Below are 24,595 nucleotides of genomic sequence, written 5' to 3'. Positions count from 1 at the left end.
TATTTAGGAAAGCCCTAAATACTTACGGGATGTACTGCTCTAAACAGCAGGGTAGAAGTGTGTTAATAAGGAGCCACAAGGTGAGATGGTTAAGTAAATTTTAAACCTAGTCGCTGGGCTCATGCCAGACCATCAGTTGGATTTTTTTTTTTTTTTTTTTTTTTAACAGGGAAGGATGTGGAGTCATGGGTGATCAAACCAGTCTGCCTTAGGAAGTAGGACAGACCCCGCACACTAGAGTCAGGTGTCCCGTAGGTCAGCTGGGGGTCACTACTCTCTCCTGGGAAGAAAGGGCCATACAGACAAGAAATTATTCGAACGGGAGTAATCCCCGCCTCCTCCATTCCTGAAAAAAAATATCAAAAATATGTAACAAACAAGTTTCTTGTATATAATTACCAAGCTAAGTAAGTGTAGGTGGGATTCTGTCAAAGTGACAGTAGGTGGAGTCTTACCAAAGTGATAGTTGGTACCGTCCTGCCAGAACTGTAGGTAGCGTCCTGCCAGAGTGACAGTAGACGGTGTTCTGCCAGATAATAAAAGTCTTGGATATAACAGGTCAGATGGGTTTTTTCTTCTCACTGGAGTACATGTAGTGAAGTCACATATTTCTGAGCAGATCCAAGAGCTTATGCTCGGGGGCTGACAACACCATATATTATTTATATATATATATATATATATATATATATATATATATATATATATATATATATATATATATATATATATATATATATATATATATATTCAACAAGTCGGCCGTCTCCCACCGAGGCAGGGTGACCCAAAAAGAAAGAAAATCCCCAAAAAGAAAATACTTTCATCATCATTCAACACTTTCACCTCACTCACACATAATCACTGTTTTTTGCAGAGGTGCTCAGAATACAACAGTTTAGAAGTATATACGTATAAAAATACACAATATATCCCTGCAAACCTCCAATATCCCAAACTCCTCCTTTAGAGTGCAGGCATTGTACTTCCCATTTCCAGGACTCAAGTCCGGTTATTTAAAATAACCGGTTTCCCTGAATCCCTTCACTAAATATTACCTTGCTCACACTCCAACAGCTCGTCAGGTCCCAAATACCATTTGTCGCCAGTCACTCCTATCTAACACGCTCACGCACGCCTGCTGGAAGTCCAAACCCCTCGCCCACAACACCTCATTTACCCCCTCCCTCCAACATTTTCGAGGACGACCCCTACCCCGCCTTCCTTCCCCTACAGATTTATACGCTCTCCATGTCATTCTACTTTGATCCATTCTCTCTAAATGACCAAACCATCTCGACAAACCCTCTTCAGCCCTCTGACTAATACTTTTATTAACTCCACACCTTCTCCTAATTTCCACACTCCGAATTTTCTGCATAATATTTACACCACACATTGCCCTTAGACAGGACATCTCCACTGCCTCCAACCACCTCCTCGCTGCAGCATTCACAACCCAAGCTTCACACCCATATAAAAGTGTTGGTACTACTATACTTTCATACATTCCCTTCTTTGCCTCCATAGATAACGTTTTTTAACTCCACATATACCTCAATGCACCACTCACCTTTTTTCCTTCATCAATTCTATGATTAACCTCATCCTTCATAAATCCATCCGCTGACACGTCAACTCCCAAGTATCTGAAAACATTCACTTCTTCCATACTCCTCCTCCCCAATTTGATATCCAATTTTTCTTTATCTAAATCATTTGATACTCTCAAAACCTTACTCTTTTCTATGTTCACTTTCAACTTTCTACCTTTGCACACACACCCAAACTCGTCCACTAACCTTTGCAATTTTTCTTTAGAATCTCCCATAAGCACAGTATCATCAGCAAAAAGTAACTGTATCACTTCTCATTTCGTATTTAATTCCCCATAGTTTAATCCCACCCCTCTCCCGAACACCCTAGCATTTACTTCTTTTACAACCCCATCTTTAAATATATTAAACAACCATGGTGACATTACACATCCCTGTCTAAGACCTACTTTTACCGGGAAGTATTCTCCCTCTCTTCTACACACCCTAACCTGAACCTCACTATCCTCATAAAAACTCTTTACAGCATTTAGTAAGTTACCACCTATTCCATATACTTGCAACATCTGCCACATTGCTCCCCTATCCACTCTATCATATGCCTTTTCTAAATCCATAAATGCAATAAAACCTTCCCTACCTTTATCTAAATACTGCTCGTATATATATATATATAGGTAGTAGGTTGGTAGACAGCAACCACCCAGGGAAGTACTACCGTCCTGCCAGATGACTGTGAAACAAAAACCTGTAACTGTTTTGCATGATGGTAGGATTGCTGGTTTCTTTTTCTGTCTCATAAACACGCTAAGATAACAGGGATATCTTGCTACTCCTACTTACACTTTGGTCACACTTCACAGACACGCACATGCATATATATATATACATACATCTAGGTTTTTCTCCTTTTTCTAAATAGCTCTTGTTCTTTTTTATTTCTTCTATTGTCCATGGGGAAGTGGAAAAGAATCTTTCCTCCGTAAGCCATGCGTGTCGTATGAGGCGACTAAAATGCCGGGAGCAATGGGCTAGTAACCCCTTCTCCTGTATACAATTACTAAAAATGAGAAGAAGAAAAACTTTATAAAACTGGGATGCTTAAATGTGCGTGGATGTAGTGCGGATAACAAGAAACAGATGATTGCTGATGTTATGAATGAAAAGAAGTTGGATGTCCTGGCTCTAAGTGAAACAAAGCTGAAGGGGGTAGGAGAGTTTCAGTGGGGGGAAATAAATGGGATTAAATCTGGAGTATCTGAGAGAGTTAGAGCAAAGGAAGGGGTAGCAGTAATGTTAAATGATCAGTTATGGAAGGAGAAAAGAGAATATGAATGTGTAAATTCAAGAATTATGTGGATTAAAGTAAAGGTTGGATGCGAGAAGTGGGTCATAATAAGCGTGTATGCACCTGGAGAAGAGAGGAATGCAGAGGAGAGAGAGAGATTTTGGGAGATGTTAAGTGAATGTATAGGAGCCTTTGAACCAAGTGAGAGAGTAATTGTGGTAGGGGACTTGAATGCTAAAGTAGGAGAAACTTTTAGAGAGGGTGTGGTAGTTAAGTTTGGGGTGCCAGGTGTAAATGATAATGGGAGCCCTTTGATTGAACTTTGTATAGAAAGGGGTTTAGTTATAGGTAATACATATTTTAAGAAAAAGAGGATAAATAAATATACACGATATGATGTAGGGCGAAATGACAGTAGTTTGTTGGATTATGTATTGGTAGATAAAAGACTGTTGAGTAGACTTCAGGATGTACATGTTTATAGAGGGGCCACAGATATATCAGATCACTTTCTAGTTGTAGCTACACTGAGAGTAAAAGGTAGATGGGATACAAGGAGAATAGAAGCATCAGGGAAGAGAGAGGTGAAGGTTTATAAACTAAAAGAGGAGGCAGTTAGGGTAAGATATAAACAGCTATTGGAGGATAGATGGGCTAATGAGAGCATAGGCAATGGGGTCGAAGAGGTATGGGGTAGGTTTAAAAATGTAGTGTTAGAGTGTTCAGCAGAAGTTTGTGGTTACAGGAAAGTGGGTGCAGGAGGGAAGAGGAGCGATTGGTGGAATGATGATGTAAAGAGAGTAGTAAGGGAGAAAAAGTTAGCATATGAGAAGTTTTTACAAAGTAGAAGTGATGCAAGGAGGGAAGAGTATATGGAGAAAAAGAGAGAAGTTAAGAGAGTGGTGAAGCAATGTAAAAAGAGAGCAAATGAGAGAGTGGGTGAGATGTTATCAACAAATTTTGTTGAAAATAAGAAAAAGTTTTGGAGTGAGATTAACAAGTTAAGAAAGCCTAGAGAACAAATGGATTTGTCAGTTAAAAATAGGAGAGGAGAGTTATTAAATGGAGAGTTAGAGGTATTGGGAAGATGGAAGGAATATTTTGAGGAATTGTTAAATGTTGATGAAGATAGGGAAGCTGTGATTTCGTGTATAGGGCAAGGAGGAATAACATCTTGTAGGAGTGAGGAAGAGCCAGTTGTGAGTGTGGGGGAAGTTCGTGAGGCAGTAGGTAAAATGAAAGGGGGTAAGGCAGCCGGGATTGATGGGATAAAGATAGAAATGTTAAAAGCAGGTGGGGATATAGTTTTGGAGTGGTTGGTGCAATTATTTAATAAATGTATGGAAGAGGGTAAGGTACCTAGGGATTGGCAGAGAGCATGCATAGTTCCTTTGTATAAAGGCAAAGGGGATAAAAGAGAGTGCAAAAATTATAGGGGGATAAGTCTGTTGAGTGTACCTGGTAAAGTGTATGGTAGAGTTATAATTGAAAGAATTAAGAGTAAGACGGAGAATAGGATAGCAGATGAACAAGGAGGCTTTAGGAAAGGTAGGGGGTGTGTGGACCAGGTGTTTACAGTGAAACATATAAGTGAACAGTATTTAGATAAGGCTAAAGAGGTCTTTGTGGCATTTATGGATTTGGAAAAGGCGTATGACAGGGTGGATAGGGGGGCAATGTGGCAGATGTTGCAAGTGTATGGTGTAGGAGGTAGGTTACTGAAAGCAGTGAAGAGTTTTTACGAAGATAGTGAGGCTCAAGTTAGAGTATGTAGGAAAGAGGGAAATTTTTTCCCAGTAAAAGTAGGCCTTAGACAAGGATGTGTGATGTCACCGTGGTTGTTTAATATATTTATAGATGGGGTTGTAAGAGAAGTAAATGCGAGGGTCTTGGCAAGAGGCGTGGAGTTAAAAGATAAAGAATCACACACAAAGTGGGAGTTGTCACAGCTGCTCTTTGCTGATGACACTGTGCTCTTGGGAGATTCTGAAGAGAAGTTGCAGAGATTGGTGGATGAATTTGGTAGGGTGTGCAAAAGAAGAAAATTAAAGGTGAATACAGGAAAGAGTAAGGTTATGAGGATAACAAAAAGATTAGGTGATGAAAGATTGAATATCAGATTGGAGGGAGAGAGTATGGAGGATGTGAACGTATTCAGATATTTGGGAGTGGACGTGTCAGCGGATGGGTCTATGAAAGATGAGGTGAATCATAGAATTGATGAGGGAAAAAGAGTGAGTGGTGCACTTAGGAGTCTGTGGAGACAGAGAACTTTGTCCTTGGAGGCAAAGAGGGGAATGTATGAGAGTATAGTTTTACCAACGCTCTTATATGGGTGTGAAGCGTGGGTGATGAATGTTGCAGCGAGGAGAAGGCTGGAGGCAGTGGAGATGTCATGTCTGAGGGCAATGTGTGGTGTGAATATAATGCAAAGAATTCGTAGTTTGGAAGTTAGGAGGAGGTGCGGGATTACCAAAACTGTTGTCCAGAGGGCTGAGGAAGGGTTGTTGAGGTGGTTCGGACATGTAGAGAGAATGGAGCGAAACAGAATGACTTCAAGAGTGTATCAGTCTGTAGTGGAAGGAAGGCGGGGTAGGGGTCGGCCTAGGAAGGGTTGGAGGGAGGGGGTAAAGGAGGTTTTGTGTGCGAGGGGCTTGGACTTCCAGCAGGCATGCGTGAGCGTGTTTGATAGGAGTGAATGGAGACAAATGGTTTTTAATACTTGACGTGCTGTTGGAGTGTGAGCAAAGTAACATTTATGAAGGGATTCAGGGAAACCGGCAGGCCGGACTTGAGTCCTGGAGATGGGAAGTACAGTGCCTGCACTCTGAAGGAGGGGTGTTAATGTTGCAGTTTAAAAACTGTAGTGTAAAGCACCCTTCTGGCAAGACAGTGATGGAGTGAATGATGGTGAAAGTTTTTCTTTTTCGGGCCACCCTGCCTTGGTGGGAATCGGCCGGTGTGATAATAAAAAATATATATATATATATATATATATATATATATATATATATATATATATATATATATATATATATATATATATATATATATATGTCGTGCCGAATAGGCAGAACTTGCGATCTTGGCTTAAATAGCAACGCTCATCTTGCCATATAGGACAAGTGAAAATTTGTGTATGCAATAATTTCTCCAAAATCATTCTGAACCTAACGAAAAAAAAATATTTCACTGTGTTTGTTTAGTATTAAATTACTGAAAACGAATCTAAAATATATTTAGTTAGGTTAGGCTAAAATAAATTGTTCTTGTTATAATAAGGTTAGGTAAGTTTTCTAAGATTCTTTTGGTGCAAAATTAAAAAAATTTACATTATCATTAATGAAAAAAATATATCTTTAAACGTATATGAGAAAATTTTAGAAAGGGCTTAATTTTAAATGAGTTCTTGCTAATTGACCAGTTTTACATATTCGGCACGACATATATATATATATATATATATATATATATATATATATATATATATATATATATATATATATATATATATATATATATATATATATATATATATACATTTAGATATATTTGTTCATGTATTTTAATGTAATTTTGTACCAAAAGAACCTTAGAAAACTTACCTAACCTTATTATAACAAGCGCAATTTAATTTACTCTAATCCAACTAAATATATTTTAGATAAGTTTACAATAATTTAATAATAAACAATCGCAATGAAATATATTTTTTTCGTTAGGTTCAGAATGATTTTTGCAAATTTTCGCTTATTCGGCAAGAAGAGCGTTGCTATTTAAGCCATTTAAGCTATTTAAGTTTTACCTACTCGGCACGACATATATATAAATTAATCTACATAAACTATATCTCTACTATCTCTCGCATTTTTGTTCGTACAATTATTACGCTTCAGTGTCCTGTATCATATGAGGTTCGTAACACAGCAATCACTACATATGTGGAGTCCTTGTTGGTCTCAAGGCACCAGGTGTAGTGCAGAAAAGTTAAGCCGTGAACCACGTAATAATACATAATCACGGTCATAAAATACTGAATGGTTTTAAAACCACGTTCAATCGCTGAAGGATTCTAAACACTAAATCTGTATTGATAAAGCCACTGGATGGCGAAACGTCTACAATAAAGATATCCAGATGTTGCACATGTGTCTTAACTTTCACACTGTGGTCAGTTAGTGGATACTTCCCAACATCAATTCCTATTTAATGAATGTTTATAAACATTATGGACAGTTACTGGACGGTGGTAAACATAATCGCCAGTCACTGCATGGTCCTCAACGACTTGGTCAGTCACTATACGGTCCTAAAACCTCGAGTAGGTTTATAGTTTAGTAGACAGGTAAAGCAACGTAACCAGTGTGACAGAAATGTTACAGGAAACAGTTAAAGTCATTTCCGACATTGTTACCATTAACGATGGTGGCGCACTCTTAGCGAAACAAATGGAAAAATCATTAAGTTCCTCGTATTCTTAGTAGGAAGAGAGAGAAAGACAGCGAGAGAGAGGGAGAGAGAGAGAGAACGCCGAATACTTGATGGCATTTAACAAAGTAGAACTAAGAACGTCTCTCAGTGACTCCTTCGTCCGTAATAATAATAATGACGGTCAATATATTACAAGACCTCGAAGTGCTTTTTCGATTTCAAAAATATATTACAACAGTATGGTAAAGGATATGAAAATACAGATCTGTGCATACGATAGCGTAATTAAGGTAACATGTGATTCATTGGCAGACTGAGTGTGATGGGCCCCATGGAATGGCCACGCCAGACTCCCTTCAGTCCCTTCACGCCACGTTCCCTTCAGTTTCCTCACACCAGGCTCCCTTCAGTCTCCTCACACCACGTTCCCTTCAGTCTCCTCACACTACGTTCCCTTCAGTTTCCTCACACCAGGCTCCCTTCAGTCTCCTCACACCACGCTCCCTTCAGTCTCCTCACACTACGTTCCCTTCAGTCTCCTCACACCACGCTCCCTTCAGTTGCCTCACACCAGGCTCCTTTCAGTCTCCTCACACCACGTTCCCTTCAGTCTCCTCACACCGCGCTCCTTTCAGTCTCCTCACACCACGTTCCCTTCAGTCTCCTCACACCAGGCTCCCTTCAGTCTCCTCACACCGCGCTCCCTTCAGTCTCCTCACACCACGCTCCCTTCAGTCTCCTCACGCCACGGTCCCTTCAGTCTCCTCACACCACGCTCCCTTCAGTCTCCTCACACCAGGCTCCCTTCAGTCTCCTCACACCGCGCTCCCTTCAGTCTCCTCACACTACGTTCCCTTCAGTCTCCTCACCAGGCTCCCTTCAGTCTCCTCCGCCACGGTCCCTTCAGTCTCCTCACACCGCGCTCCCTTCAGTCTCCTCACGCCAGGCTCCCTTCAGTCCCTTTACCTTGTGGAGGATTATGTTTTCCATATTCCAGAAGTTGACATTAAAGCAGTCTGTCCTAAAAGAAAATGATGACACTGGAAAAGTCACAACTTTCTACTACAACTACCAACATTACCACTACCACTACTACTACTACCACTACCACTACTACTACTACTACTACCACTACCAACATTACCACTACCAACATTACCACTGGCCCCCTCACTCTCTCTTTAGTTTGACTTGTAAATGGTCCAAGTCGGACCGAAACGTCGTCGTAAGTTCCTCTCTCCTATTGTTCCAGTCACGGTATCGTGCCTTTTGTTCTTTATGAGCTGAAGTGCCGATTAAATGTGTTACGATCCAGTAAAGGTGGACATGTTGGCGTTGCTGAGAAAAGATCACTGTGTAGGTGTACAAAAAATATAGATATTAGTTCAGCTGTAATATAAAAAAACTGCATTTTCTTATGTCTTACCATTTTGCTGTAAAAAAATGGAAAACGATTGTTGGGAATGTTAACATGACTCCTAGAAAGTCTGACTGACTATTAAGAAAAGTCTGCACGACAGTCTAGTGGCTGTTAGGAAATATTTCTTTCACGTTCAGGAATTTATAGTCTCTTTACTTCAACTCAACCTGACCATGAAAATGAAAACAGATGTTTCTAAATATACAAATTAAATGTGTATAACCAGGGACTTTCTGTCAACTATGTCAACAACATCATCCATTCCTCAGTGGATGTGTAGGCAGAAGATGGGAGTGGCAGTGGTTATACAAGGTCCTGCCCATGTGTTGCCTTTGTATATACCCTCCCTGCCTCTCTATCCTTCCCTCCCTCCGTAACTTCCTACCTTCCCATTACTCATAATCCTTTAACTCGCTTCTGCGTCACCATTCCTCTTTCTCCTCCCCTCCCTCTGTTTGCTCTCTCTGTTTCTGTCTGTCTGTCTGTCTGTCTCTCTCTCTCTCTCTCTCTCTCTCTCTCTCTCTCTCTCTCTCTCTCTCTCTCTCTCTCTCTCTCTCTCTCTCTCTCTCTCTCCCTCTTTCTCCCCCCTCTCTCTCTTTAGTGCATTATTAAACTGTCGTATCAATCTGACTCCCAGCTAACCAGAATGACTCCAGCAGCGTGACCCGGGCAATAATTTTTTTGGAAGCCTCCTGGCAGCGAGGGAAGCCAGAGACCAGCAGACACTCTCAGGTACGAGAACCATCCCTGTGTGACGCTCTTTTGGCCTCTCTAACAGTCACATATCAACATTCCTTTACTTATTGTTCTCACCTGAAAACCCAGCCGTATCTTTCACTCTTTTTTTTTACCATTGTGAGCTCTCATCCACGACGTCTCAGAGGTCAAGTTTAGTACCTTCTTCCATCCCCTCTTCTTACACTCACTCTTCTAATCCTTTTCCTCGTTGCTTCTTTCGCATATTTTATTTCTTTTCTACTGTGTCTATGTTCCCTCACCCTGTCTCACTTGTGTTCGCTCACCCTGTCTCACTTGTGTTCGTTCACCCTGCCTCACTTGTGTTCGTTCAACCAGCCTGAGCCTTGACACATGTAGATATAGAATATTTTCTTTGGGAGAACGTTTCGCTCTGCGAGGAGCGAGAACCCATGCCATTAATTAAAGCCTGCTCTGCAACAATTCCTCTTCATTGTTGTTATTGCACCGTCCGGGTCCGTCACTTAACACGTGAGAGTTGCACACCTCGTGTGGTGCTATACCCCACAATATAGTTTCAACATACACAGGAGACCTCCTGCACCTGACAAGAGTATGTCACTGGAACACTGGTTCTTGTTCTTCCTCTCTTACTCCAGGCTCTTCTCCATGTTCCCCCTTCTCCCTGCTTACTCCTCCAACACTACACACTTCCCCCACCCCCATTTCAACACTCCACACCTTCCTCTCCCTACCTCAGCACTCCATCAATATCCTCAATATCGTCGTCTCTCCTTCCATTTTTTTTTCTGTTTTGTCTTTCCTTGTTTACCAAGGCATTTGCATTTTTATATACTTAACTATTAATATATCTTACGAAAGTCGTATGGCATGCAGAAGCCATTGCGAACAATGTTGTGTTGAAGTCAATTTCTTCTTGTTCAATCTCCCTATGCTATTATAATCATGGAAAAGCGGTAAACCCTTAAGGCTTATCAGCTTGGGTATAGGCGGTAGAGGAGTTAATCTAATTCGATTCGAGGAAGGTGAAAGTTAGTTCTAATTGCTAGGCGAGTGTCGAGTATTTTGGATGACTGTTGTTAATCAGTCATGCAAAATAACTGAGAGTTGCTCACAGTGTATATACATCGTCTGTCTGGACAAAATGTAACTATATGGGATCAACTCTGATTAATTCTCGTTCCAAAGGCGCTGTATTTTGTTTTTTATATCTTTTTACTGGGATATTTACTTGAGAAGTAATCCCCAGACGCTAGTGACCGCAGGCAGGGGTATAACTCTTCAACTAGGTTGAACTAAAAGAGTTGTATGATCCATAAGAGTTTAGTGCTCGAAAGAGAATGTAATAATAATCCCTGGATGAAAATCCCCAGCAGAAGGATTAGTTGGTAATCACTTCTTGAAGATTGAGAAGAAATTTTTTAGACTAGATTATATTAGAATATAAATGGCTTTAATCTTAATTTTATAAATAAACTTATCTGTGATTTACCAGCGACGAGTTTGAGGGGTTCTATCTTGATATCCAGACCCAAGACTGCCTGTGGTTAGGGTTCTACTCTGGCAGCCAGACCTAAGACCAGACTTATTTGGTGTCTGTCTAGTCAGTCTGACAGTTGCTGCTGGTCCTTTAATTATTCGATCCTTTATTGAACGTTTGTCAGTATTCGTAATTGTTATCTTTTGCAGAAAAAAATGCAAAAAATTAAACGAACCTAACTTTTAAGAAAGTTAATGTTTGTGTGTTAGCACTAAGGTACATCCGGGAGTGTCAGTATTGTGCTTGTTCTGTATAGATGGATGTGTTAACAGGAAGATATATCTGAGTGTGTCAGCACTAAGATATAGCTGGGTGTCCAGCCACCGAGGTCAGGTATACTTGGGTGACCTCTGGGGAGAGGAGTCAGGTCCTGGCAGTGTCTTTTTATCTTCAAAAAAAAAATAAATTCCGATAGATTTTGCTTGAATGTCCATCCCTTTGTTGTGTGTGATGGTATCTACAACATAAATACTTGCAGAATCTAGACATGTGCGTGTGTATTTTCGGTGTATCACATGTATATTTCGTGTTACTTTCTGCAAGCGTATTCATGTTCATGTATCGAGTGTCCAAATCCCAGGTTGTTTTCTCCTATATAAATGCTATCGCATCCCCGCATGGGATGCTGTCAACCATCGCTGTGACTGTTCCTACATGCTGTCAACCATCGCTGTGACTGTGTTCCTACCGATGAAAAGGAGATACCAGATATATTAAGCAAGTTTCCTAAATTTCTTTGCAACAAATAAGTGAACTATGGATACAAATCTAGATGCACTCCTGTAAGCCCTTTTGGGGACAGATTCCTAGGTCTTTTGTGTAACTATATGCTCTTGCGCTACACTGTACAGGATGGACATGAGGTGCACAATAAACTCGCAGCAAAATCTAATATGCTGGGATGGGATACGAATTGATTAAGAGTAACACAAGAAAGTCAAGTATTGTGGCTTACTTCCGTTGAGGCCCGTCACTTCCTCAAGCAAGATACAACCCGCAACAGTCGATTAGCTCCGACGTATCTGGTTAATACTGGGTGAACAAAGGCGGGAGGCGTCAGATTTACTCATCTCTCACTCCCGCTAAGGAATCGACCCGCGTTCTTTCGGTTGTGAGAAGAATACGTTATCTCTGCTTCTTGTAGCTCAAGCTTAGATGGGCTCGGAGCTCAAGCAGTAGCGTCATCTACTTACATCTGAAGAACCTGGGGTCGATCCCAGGACAAATATAAACATTGTCTATGTTTTGTTATACCTGTTGCCTCTGGTCACCTAGCAATAAGTAGGTATCCGGGTTTTAGCTGAGTGCTGTGGGTCGCATCCTGAGGTCACGAGGATCAAGGGACCCAAATGAAAATAATCATGGCATAGTGGCTTTACTGGGTTATCTTGGCTTACTGACGCTCTGGGTTACCAGTGTTATCAGCACTCCCACTAGAAGTTGTTGGCATCAAGGAGTTATGGTAATAAGAGAGGATGTGGTAGACCGCAGTGCAGAGCCTCGGCGAGCACCTGCTGCTCAATCTCCACTCTCTTGTTTCCAATACTCTATATTATTCCCCCACCACCTCTCATATTTTCATTGTTTACTGCCAGATTCCTTTCATGTAGCCCATAACTCGTCCTTCAAACACCAGTTTTTATTGTCCGGACTCGACATCGGCTTTATCAGTTCTGGCAGCCACCAACTTTTATTTCTTTGTTATCTGCCATTCCTCCTTCCTGTCTCCCCCCTCCTCTTCTCCTTCTTTTCCTCCCCACACAACCAGCCCCATAAGACGTGGTGTGCCGGGGGGGGATAGGGGGAGTTCGCTATACCTGTGACTTATCTGTGATTCACCTGTGACATGTTACGAGAGTTTTCCATTCAGGCTTTTCTACATGCAGTAACAGCAGTTAGTGAATGTTGGTGAGTCAGTCTCACGACCAGCGGACGGAGGACTGAGCCTCCACTATTCCTTGCGATGACTGACCCACACAGGTTTAGAACACATCTCAACTATTAAAAAAGTACCCCTAGATATGCTTCTACGAATTATTACACGGTTATACAACGTCAGCAATAAACACGGCATTTTTAGGTCTTCGTTGGTCATAAATTACGTTGACTTAACCTCGAGTGACCCAAAAAGTCATTGTGGTTTGTTTCAGTCAACGAATTAGATCACGTTGTTGTTGTTGTTTTCTTAAAGTGACCATAACAAAAGAAAAAGCTAAATCTTATTGAAATGATCGTCACATCATTTTTTTTTTCAGTTTGATCTTCCCCAGATACCTGCTTCCAGTACATCTCATAGTTTTGACTTAGATTTGACCGAAACGTTTACTCAAGGTTTCTCTCATATTCGAATTTATAGAAATCGAATAACATAAAGTGCGGAAAATGGTCAATGTGCATGGGGGAAGGGGGTCAGAAATGTTATTACTTGTTCAGTGGCTCGCGACACCGTCATTACGAGATTAGTAAGTCACTCACGAACGGGCGGGATTAGAATCCATAACGAGCCAATCCTTAAAGTAGCCTGCTAGTATTGTAACCTCATTCACTCGGTTATTACCTTGTTCCACTACCTGCAACCAGTAACTATTTAAACAGCTGGAGGTTAATATCTGTATGAAGAATTTCAACGGGTAAATCAACGGAAGGTTTTAGTCAGAAGACCAGAAGTTTCTGTGGAGAGGGTCATCATTTGGTTAAGACCCGCGTCAAGAAACGCTTGTCCTGTTTCCTGACGAAATCTTCCGTAACCTAACTCGCATGTCTAACTTATTTTTTCTCACCTTCCCAAAGTATTTGCCTTTAGTTACACAACTTGACTGCTTCCTCTACTCATTTATAACTCTTCTGCCTAATTAGTGTTTTCCGAAATTCCTTCCTAGCTTAAATCTTCAAAATTAAATCATTCTCACGTGGCTTGATGGAAGGACACAAGACTCGTAATAATAGAGGGAAACGCGAACAGATGGAAGTTCATAAAGGCTTTAGACACTACTGAAACACATCCAAGGAAACATCTACTGCGACTGAACCTGTTCATCTGTCGTTAGTTCAACAATCTGTGAAATATGGTCTTCCCTTGTGTGAGTTCCTTGACCCCATTATGTTAACAAGCACCTTGAGTGCTTGTAAAGAAGATGCATCACCTTGAGTGCTAGTGAAGAAGATGCATCACCCTGAGTGCTAGTGAAGAAGATGCATCACCCTGAGTGCTAGTGAAGAAGATGCATCACCCTGAGTGCTAGTGAAGAAGATGCATCAGCCCTGAGTGCTAGTGAAGAAGATGCATCACCCTGAGTGCTAGTGAAGAAGATGCATCACCCTGAGTGCTAGTGAAGAAGATGCATCAGCCCTGAGTGCTAGTGAAGAAGATGCATCAGCCCTGAGTGCTTGTCAGGCGCTTCTTACATCGAATTTCTGCTTTTCCTTTTTCACCTTAAGACTTCTGTCATTTAAAAGCCGAAATATTCATAAAGCTAATGCGGGAACTCCTTGAGAGATGTACCTGTTTTCTTTCATTCTTGTTATGTTTGTCCCTTGATTTGTCCTGGTTGTCAGTGAACTTGTCCCAGCTGTCGCTGAACTTGTCCCAGCGGTCGCTGAACTTGTCCCAGCTGTCGCTGAACTTGTCCCAGCTCTCACTGAACTGCACTGCTTTTCACTTGCAGCATTTATCAAGCTAGAAGCTTATATCGAGTGTGTTGTGTAACCATTCACTGTCCACTTTATTTTAGCCAAACTTGACATAAGACGGGGGATTCCTGGCTTCCCAGCATCACTGTCTCTCTGGTACTGAGATACATGCAGATGTAACTCTTGTATCCGACACTTTCTTCGTGCTGTCTGATCGTCTAGTTTATTGTCATCCATGTTACCCATCCTGACACCCATATCCTCCCATCCCAGGATCAAAGAAACAAACCAGCATCCTCTTCTTAGTAAGAAGATAGGGGGTCACTGAAGAGGTCACTATGTAAGGTTAAACCAAAATGAGGAGGAGGAAAAAATATATTGAGATCACTTAGTAAACCCTTTTTCAATGAAGACCAGATAATATTGTAATAATAATGACACTGCTGGGACAATGATGATACTGTTGGAACAATGATGATAATGTTTGAACAATGATGTATTGTTGGAACAATGAAGGAAGTTGGTGGAAATATTAATGCAGTCTTAGCCTTCCCTGCCCCATTCTTGCTATGTTTCTTACGGTCAAGAAAACAACAACTTTCCCCCTCCCTCTCTTTCACCTCTCCCCATCTTCTCACCGACCCCCATTCCTTCATACCCACGTCACTCCCCATGGGGTCTCTTGACCTTCCTCTCACTCAGGTGAAGACCCAAGCAGGCCACCTCACGCTCACCTCAGACCATACACATTTTGTCTTTACCGACTTTCTCTTTTCCCGAGCCCTTTGTGCGAGTTTCCCTGCTGACCTAGTTCCTGGGAGACATCATCTCGACCCTGACTCTTCTTCTGGTCATGTCTTCAGCGCTGCGCGATGGAAGCTTCCACAATACACTCTGTCGACTGACATTCATTGCACATTAATTTACATAATTCAATTTAGAAAGATATTTGTACCACGTGAAGAACCGTAATTACTGGGTAGCAACTTTGTTGTTATTCCCCCTAAGCACTTCTCACCCCTCCACCTACGTAATTTACACACCTCTCACCCCTCCACCTACGTAATTTATACACCTCTCACCCCTCCACCTACGTAATTTACACACTCACCCCTCCACCTACGTAATTTACACACCTCTCACCCCTCCACCTACGTAATTTACACACCTCTCACCCCTCCACCCACACACGCTACAACCATCAGTGATATAAAGCTCAGTGTTCGAACGTTCGACTTAACTCTGAAAGGACCTGGTTTCAATTTTTCGGACCGAAAAGCGTGTTGGTCCATCTCGTAAAACCTCATCCACCGTCACGTAGCGGTAAATAGGTACGCAGCTGCCACTATGAACTTTTTTTGGTCGGTTGCCAGGTAAGAACTGCTAGAAATACGCAACGTGCACTGGTTTTGCTGTTTTATTCCTGTCTAATACCTCTACTGGTTTATATAACTACATCGACATATTTTTATTTTAAATTTTATTTATTTTTTCTTCTTCTTTATACTTTTCTTTTTTTCCTACTCTTCCCCATCTCCCTTTGTCTCTCTCTTATTTTCAATCTTTATTTTTCTCAATGACTATGCACTGTTATATATTCATGTACGTAAGTACTTGGGTATATTATATTACATCATTCAAATTTCTCTTCCTCTTTCCCTTCCTTCCCCCAACACACACACACACACACACACACACACACACACACAGTGCAATAGAGAATGGAAAAAGTACAGAAGGCAGAGAACACACGAAAATAGGGAGATCAGTCGCAGAGCCAGGAATGAGTACGCACAGGTAAGGAGGGAGGCCCAGCGACAGTATGAAAATGACATAGCATCGAGAATCAAGACTGACCCGAAACTGTTGTATAGCCACATCAGGAGGAAGACAACAGTCAAAGACCAGGTGATCAGATTAAGGACAGAAGGTGGAGAACTCACAAGAAATGATCAGGAGGTATGTGAGGAGCTGAACAGGAGATTTAAGGAAGTTTTTACAGTAGAGACAGGAAGGGCTGTGGGAAGACAGCACAGAAGGGAACATCAAGAGGGAATATACCAACAAGTGTTGGATGACATACGAACAACTGAGGAGGAGGTGAAGAAGCTCTTAAGTGACCTTGACACCTCAAAGGCGATGGGACCGGACAACATCTCCCCATGGGTCCTTAGAGAAGGAGCAGAGATGCTGTGTGTGCCTCTAACCACAATCTTCAACACATCCCTTGAAACTGGGCAACTACCTGAGAAATGGAAGACAGCTAATGTAGTCCCCATATTTAAGAAAGGAAACAGAAACGAGGCACTAAACTACAGACCTGTGTCTCTGACATGTATTGTGTGCAAAGTCATGGAGAAGATTATCAGGAGGAGAGTGGTCGAACACCTGGAAAGGAACAAGATTATAAATGAAAACCAGCATGGGTTCATGGAAGGCAAATCTTGTATCACAAACCTCCTGGAGTTTTATGACAAGGTAACAGAAGTAAGACACGAGAGAGAGGGTTGGGTAGATTGCGTTTTCCTAGACTGCAGGAAGGCCTTTGACACAGTTCCCCACAAGAGATTAGTGCAGAAGCTGGAGGATCAGGCACACATAAAAGGAAGGGCACTGCAATGGATAAGGGAATACCTGACAGGGAGGCAGCAACGAGTCATGGTACGTGAAGAGGTATCACAGTGGGCGCCTGTTACGAGCGGGGTCCCACAGGGGTCAGTTCTAGGACCAGTGCTATTTTTGATATATGTGAACGACATGATGGAAGGAATAGACTCTGAAGTGTCCCTGTTCGCAGATGACGTGAAGTTGATGAGAAGAATTAAATCGGACGAGGATGAGGCAGGACTGCAAAGAGACCTGGAGAGGCTGGACATGTGGTCCAGTAACTGGCTCCTCGAATTCAATCCAGCCAAATGCAAAGTCATGAAGATTGGGGAGGGGCAAAGAAGACCGCAGACAGAATATAGGCTAGGTGGACAAAGACTACAGACCTCACTCAGGGAGAAAGACCTTGGGGTGACCATAACACCGAGTACATCACCGGAGGCACACATCAACCAAATAACCGCTGCAGCATACGGGCGCCTGGCAAACCTGAGAATAGCGTTCCGATACCTCAATAAGGAATCGTTCAAGACACTGTACACTGTGTATGTTAGGCCCATACTGGAGTATGCAGCACCAGTCTGGAACCCACACCTGGTCAAGCACGTCAAGAAGTTAGAGAAAGTACAAAGGTTTGCAACAAGGCTAGTCCCAGAGCTCAAGGGAATGTCGTACGAGGAAAGGTTAAGGGAAATCGGACTGACGACACTGGAGGACAGAAGGGTCAGGGGAGACATGATAACGACATACAAGATACTGCGGGGAATAGACAAGGTGGACAGAGATAGGATGTTCCAGAGAGGGGACACAGGGACAAGGGGTCACAACTGGAAGCTGAAGACTCAGACGAGTCACAGGGACGTTAGGAAGTATTTCTTCAGTCATAGAGTTGTCAGCAAGTGGAATAGCCTAGCAAGTGAAGTAGTGGAGGCAGGAACCATACATAGTTTTAAGAAGAGGTATGACAAAGCTCAGGAAGCAGAGAGAGAGAGGATCCAGTAGCGATCAGTGAAGAGGCGGGGCCAGGAGCTGAGTCTCGACCCCTGCAACCACAATTAGGTGAGTACAATTAGGTGAGTACACACACACACACACACACACACACACACACACACACACACACACACACACAGCGTTCCGATACCTCAGTAAGGAGTCGTTTAAGACACTGTATACCATTTACGTCAGGCCCATACTGGAGTATGCAGCACCAGTTTGGAATCCACACCTAGTCAAGCACGTCAAGAAATTAGAGAAAGTGCAAAGGTTTGCAACAAGACTAGTCCCAGAGCTACGGGGATTGTCCTACGAAGAAAGGTTGAGGGAAATCGGCCTGACGACACTGGAGGCCAGGAGGGTCAGGGGAGACATGATAACGACATATAAAATACTGCACGGAATAGACAAGGTGGACAAAGACAGGATGTTCCAGAGATGGGACACAGACACAAGAGGTCACAATTGGAAGTTGAAGACTCAGATGAATCGAAGGGATGTTAGGAAGTATTTCTTCAGTCATAGAGTAGTCAAGTCGTGGAATAGTCTAGAAAGTGAAGTAGTGGAGGCGGGAACCATACATAGTTTTAAGGCGAGGTATGATAAAGCTCATGTAGCAGGGAGAGAGAGGACCTAGTAGCAATCAGTGAAGAGGCGGGGCCAGGAGCTATGACTCGACCCCTGCAACCACAAATAGGTGAGTACAAATAGGTGAGTACACACACACACATATATATATATATATATATATATATCTATATATATATATATATATATATATATATATATATATATATATATATATATATATATATATATATATATATTTCTTCCCCACTACTCTAGAAAGACAAAGACAGCTTCATAACAAGTTTATTTATCCTGTGTGTTTTAGGCTGCCCTGGGAGGTACAAAGTCTGAGTAACAGTCAGGTTCTACTGGAAGAAACTCTCTGAAGTTCCCGAAGCTGAAGAACACGCATGGATGTCTGCACACATATACATGGATGCATAACATATATACATGGCTGTCTGCGCGCACACTTGTATGACTATCTGCGCACACATATATGATTTTGCATTCATGCATTGAAATTACTATCTTTGCACATTCATGTACAAGTCCCTGTCTGCTCACGCTCGCATGAAACCACCAGTAAATGAGTACAGACACACACAGATGGGACACAACAAGGGGTCACAGCTAGAAGATGAAAATTCAGATGAGTCACCGAGATGTTGGGAAGTATTTCTGCAGTCATAGAGTTGTCAGGAAATGGAACTGTCTGGAGAGTGATGTAGTGGAGGCAGGATCCACACATGGCCTTAAGAAGAGGTACGGTAAAACTCCTGGAGCAGGGAGAGAGAGTGGACCTAGTATCGATCATCGAAGAGACGGGACCAGGAGCTATGACTCGACCTCTGCAACCACAAATGGATAAGAACACACACACTATCATTCCTGTAGTGTCACTCTACATCAGTTGTACAACAAGGGTCACTAAATACCAAAGTCAGCTCCAGCTGAGGGTCATCATCTGACTAAGACCCGCGTCAGTAAACACTTGTTTTGTTTCTTGACGAATCTTACATAAGTGTCCTGACTCTCCAAATTGTTCTTCATAGTCCCAGCGCTACACAGTGATGGTCTTCTTACAGAATAATATTGTTTCTAATGAATTATTTTACTCACGGTGCTCACCTGTGCTCTCCAACACTCCTCCAACACTGCCCCATCCCTCCCTCTTCTCTACATCCGGCTATCCAGGGGTTATTACACCTCTCTTAACTTTCTTTCACAGTCTGTATAACCCTCACTAGTTATAAGTAATTTTCCCCACGATGCTTCTCTCCTACTCCCTTTAAGTTACGTCTCCTGTTTACACACATTAACTACACATTTTTTATTTCGTTCGCTGGTCAGAAATACTGTCTCCTAACACTGTGGCTAGACATCCGTCATGTGGCTAGATATCCTCATGTGACTAGACATCCGTCATGTGGCTAGACATCCGTCATGTGGCTAGACATCCGTCATGTGGCTAGACATCCGTCATGTGACTAGACATCCGTCATGTGGCTAGATATCCTCATGTGACTAGACATCCGTCATGTGGCTAGACATCCGTCATGTGGCTAGACATCCGTCATGTGGCTAGACATCCGTCATGTGGCTAGACATCCCTCATGTGGCTAGACATCCGTCATGTGGTTAGACATCCGTCATGTGACTAGACATCCGTCATGTGGCTAGACATCCGTCATGTGGTTCAACTCCGCTTGTCTGCCAGCTTCTCCACAACATTTAAAAAACAAAGGATCACTTCAGAGTAGTGTGTTCTAAGGTGTTGCCCTTAATTATTATTATTATTATTATTATTATTATTATTATTATTATTATTATTATTATTATTATTATTATTATTATTATTAAAACCCAGCGCTAAACCCGCTAGTGTTGACCACAGGTTTTTAAGTCGTTCGTCTGGCACCACGCACTTCACCAGTGACTTTGTTCTAATTAATATTCTTAGTTGCATTATATTTTTAATTTATTTTTCATTATTATCATTCATAAGGAAAATACAGCACCAATACAGGGAAATGGGAATCAGTTAGGTTTGATCCAAGGAAGAGATGATGCGGTAAACCCATGTTTCTATTCACCTTGTATCATATTTTTGTCATCTCTTAAATATGGGTACATGTCTGCGTCTCCTGGAACAGCAACTGACACCTCCACTTTGTTACAGATGTCTCGGCTGTGTCTTGTCCTCGCTGCTGCTGTACTCTTCACCGACTCATCTTCTGCTACGGAAAATCTGGATTCAGCTAACCAGGTTTGTATTACACCTAATATTGTTCTCGTATTATTATTATTATTATTATTATTATTATTATTATTATTATTATCATCATCATTATTATTTTCATATATGTATACGTATGATTATATTATAGTTCCGTAACTTCTTAGATCAAAAACCTGAACGGTACTGATTCATTAGAGTAAACTTGCCCGAAATACTCTACGTGTTAGTGGTTTTCTTTATTGCTTAATAATATTTTATTATATATAAAGTGCATTTTGTATACTGCAAGAATGTTTGAGGTCACAAGATGATACTAAGTGGAAGAACAATTGCAGGTGTTGCCGGAAGGTGATGGAGAAGTTGAAGGTCGAGCCTGTGCCACCTGCCACGGAGGCTCTGCCGCTGCCAACGAGATCTCTGCTTCCTTTGGCACCTTGGGCGGCGGCACGGGTATAACTATTGGTGGTGGCGGCGGTGGTGGCGGTGGTGGCGGTGGTGGCGGCGGTGGTGGCGGCTTCCTCGGAGTCGGCGATCCCGGTGGTTTGGGCGGTTTGGGCGGCCTGGGTGGACTGGGTGGCCTGGGTGGACTGGGTGGCGTCGGTGGACTTGGAGGACTGGGCGGACTGGCTGGAGGCCTCGGAAATATAGGCGTCGGTGCCATACTCATACCGATTTTGGCAGTCGAAATAGCAATTCTGATCTTAGTAGCTATTATACTTGGTAGGTACTACTGTTAAGTCTCTCTCTCTCTCTCTCTCTCTCTCTCTCTCTCTCTCTCTCTTCATCTATCTCTTCTTTCTTTCTTTCTTTCTTTCTCTCTCTCTCTCTCTCTCTCTCTCTCTCTCTCTCTCTCTCTCTCTCTCTCTCTCTCTCTCTCTCTCTCTCTCTCTCTCTCTCTCTCTCTCTCTCTCTCTCTCTCTCTCTCTCTCTCTCTCTCTCTCTATCTATCTATCTCTCTTTCTTTCTTTCTCTCTCTCTCTCTCTCTCTCTCTCTCTCTCTCTCTCTCTCTCTCTCTCTAAGTAGATTCAATAAACTTTAATAATTCAGCTTTGACTGGTTTCCATTTATTTTAAAGATATTTTCTTCACATTTAAATTAATGATATATTTCTGGGACTCCATTAGACCCGTAAAGTTAATAAGGCAGCAAGGAAATGGGACGAAATCAGATATGATCCAAGGAAGAGAAAGAAGTCACAATTCCTTGGAGAGTTACACTCAAATCAATTTTACAATTAGTATTCCAACATCCTCGAGCTGGTTCTGCAGCCTAAAATTTATGATACGTTCCAGGTTATATTAAGAAACTTGCTGGCTACGGGGAGACTGGAAGTGGTACTGGGGAGGCCATCTACAGCTACGCGCCAGTTCCTGCCTATGGATCATCCGGAGGGTCGACGTACCAGACTTACGACACTGGATCTGGTGCAGGCGGCTACAGCAAGAGATCCTCAGATGAGGCAAAGGGATTCGCTACTCCGTCCGCCTTCCAGCTTCTCACCGACATGGTTTCGAATGCCATTTCCAAGTACAGTGATATAGATCAAGAATAGAGTTACGACGTTACAGGTAATAAGTAAGAACTTATCCTATGTTTGATAAGTACAGTACTTCAGTGCAGAGATACGACGGACTTTGTATAAGTGGAGTACATTGTGATTCATAGATTCGAAAGATATAGACATCTAATGAATATATAGGTTGAATTTTAGCCAACTAACCAAAACATAGACAGTTCCATTAATAAGACAGACACCCAGACGCTTAAAGGACTGGTGATGTTGACATGTACGTCAAGACGACTCTGGACACAAACATGAAGAAAAACAGTGATGACAAGACGTATCTGACACGTATTTAAGAATACGAAGAGGGAAAATAAAATGGGAGATCAGCCCAAACGACAAAAATTTGTACAAGAGAAAACAAACAACATAGATTTAACATTGTATTATATTAATACTTACATACGAAGATTCAAATACAAAGACTAAGTATGGAAGGATCGACAGAAAATATTGGAACATCTTGATAAACTGAATCATCCTGAAGAAAACTTGCATGAATATTTATAGACGTGGGAATGTTATGGAAAGTTTAACAATCCATGTTCCGCCGCCTCTCACAGAACACTTTAAAAAACTGATGAAGTGTTAGACGATAAAGTCTTATGCGAGACTTGACACTTCGGACTCTAGAGTACAAGACTTGACACTTCGGACTCTAGAGTACAAGACTTGACACTTAGGACTCTGTCATACAAGACTTGACACTTCGGACTCTGGTATACAAGACTTGACACTTAGGACTCTGTCATACAAGACTTGACACTTCCGACTCTGGTATACAAGACTTGACACTTAGGACTCTGTCATACAAGACTTGACACTTCCGACTCTGTCATACAAGACTTGACACTTCCGACTCTGGTATACAAGACTTGACACTTAGGACTCTGTCATACAAGACTTGACACTTCCGACTCTGGTATACAAGACTTGGCACTTAGGACTCTGTCATACAAGACTTGACACTTCCGACTCTGGTATACAAGACTTGGCACTTAGGACTCTGTCATACAAGACTTGACACTTCCGACTCTGGTATACAAGACTTGACACTTCCGACTCTGGTATACAAGATTTGACACTTCCGACTCTGGTATACAAGACTTGACACTTCAGACTCTAGTATACAAGACTTGACACTTCGGACTCTAGTATACAAGACTTGACACTTCCGACTCTGGTATACAAGACTTGACACTTCGGACTCTAGTATACAAGACTTGACACTTCGGACTCTAGTATACAAGACTTGACACTTCCGACTCTGGTATACAAGACTTGACACTTCCGACTCTGGTATACAAGACTTGACACTTCCGACTCTGGTATACAAGACTTGGCACTTCGGACTGTCATACAAAACCTGACACTTCGGACTGTTATACAAAACCTGACACTTCGGACTCTGTCATACAAGACTTGACACTTCGGACTCTGTCATACAAGACTTGACACTTTGGACTGTCATACAAGACCTGACACTTCGGACTGCCATACAAAACCTGACACTTCGGACTGTTATACAAGACCTGACACTGCGGACTGTCATACAGGACCTGACACTTCGGACTGTCATACAAGACTTGACACTTCCGATTCTGGTATACAAGACTTGACACTTCGGACTGTCATACAAGACTTGACACTTCGGACTGTCATACAAGACCTGACACTTCGGACTGGCATACAGGACCTGACACTTCGGACTGGCATACAAGACCTGGCACTTCGGACTGTCATACAAGACTTGACACTTCGGACTGTCATACAAGACTTGACACTTCCGACTCTGTCATACAAGACCTGACGCTTTGGACACTGTCATACAAGACCTGACACTTCGGACTGCCATACAAGACCTGACACTTCGGACTGGCATACAGGACCTGACACTTCGGACTGGCATACAAGACCTGGCACTTCGGACTGTCATACAAGACCTGACACTTCAGACTGTCATACAAGACTTGACACTTCCGACTCTGTCATACAAGTCCTGACGCTTTGGACACTGTCATACAAGACCTGAC

General features: G+C 42.2%; 1 protein-coding gene across 1 annotated transcript in view; it reads left to right on the top strand.

Annotated features, from left to right (window-relative positions):
* LOC138853040 (uncharacterized PE-PGRS family protein PE_PGRS10-like) overlaps positions 1-23,531 on the top strand; it is a 31,167-nt gene extending 7,636 nt beyond the window's left edge. The window contains exons 2-4 of the mRNA XM_070087385.1: positions 20,938-21,024; positions 21,333-21,717; positions 22,291-23,531. Coding sequence (XP_069943486.1) covers positions 20,938-21,024; positions 21,333-21,717; positions 22,291-22,550 — 732 coding nt within the window. The 3' untranslated portion in view covers positions 22,551-23,531. The remainder of the gene's footprint in view (positions 1-20,937; positions 21,025-21,332; positions 21,718-22,290) is intronic.
* The last annotated feature ends 1,064 nt before the right edge of the window (positions 23,532-24,595 follow it).

This window comes from Cherax quadricarinatus, chromosome 21 (assembly GCF_038502225.1).
Source record: "Cherax quadricarinatus isolate ZL_2023a chromosome 21, ASM3850222v1, whole genome shotgun sequence".
NCBI classification, from domain to species: domain Eukaryota; kingdom Metazoa; phylum Arthropoda; class Malacostraca; order Decapoda; family Parastacidae; genus Cherax; species Cherax quadricarinatus.
Note: the sequence above shows the minus strand (reverse complement) of the source record. Positions and strands in the feature narration are given on the sequence as shown.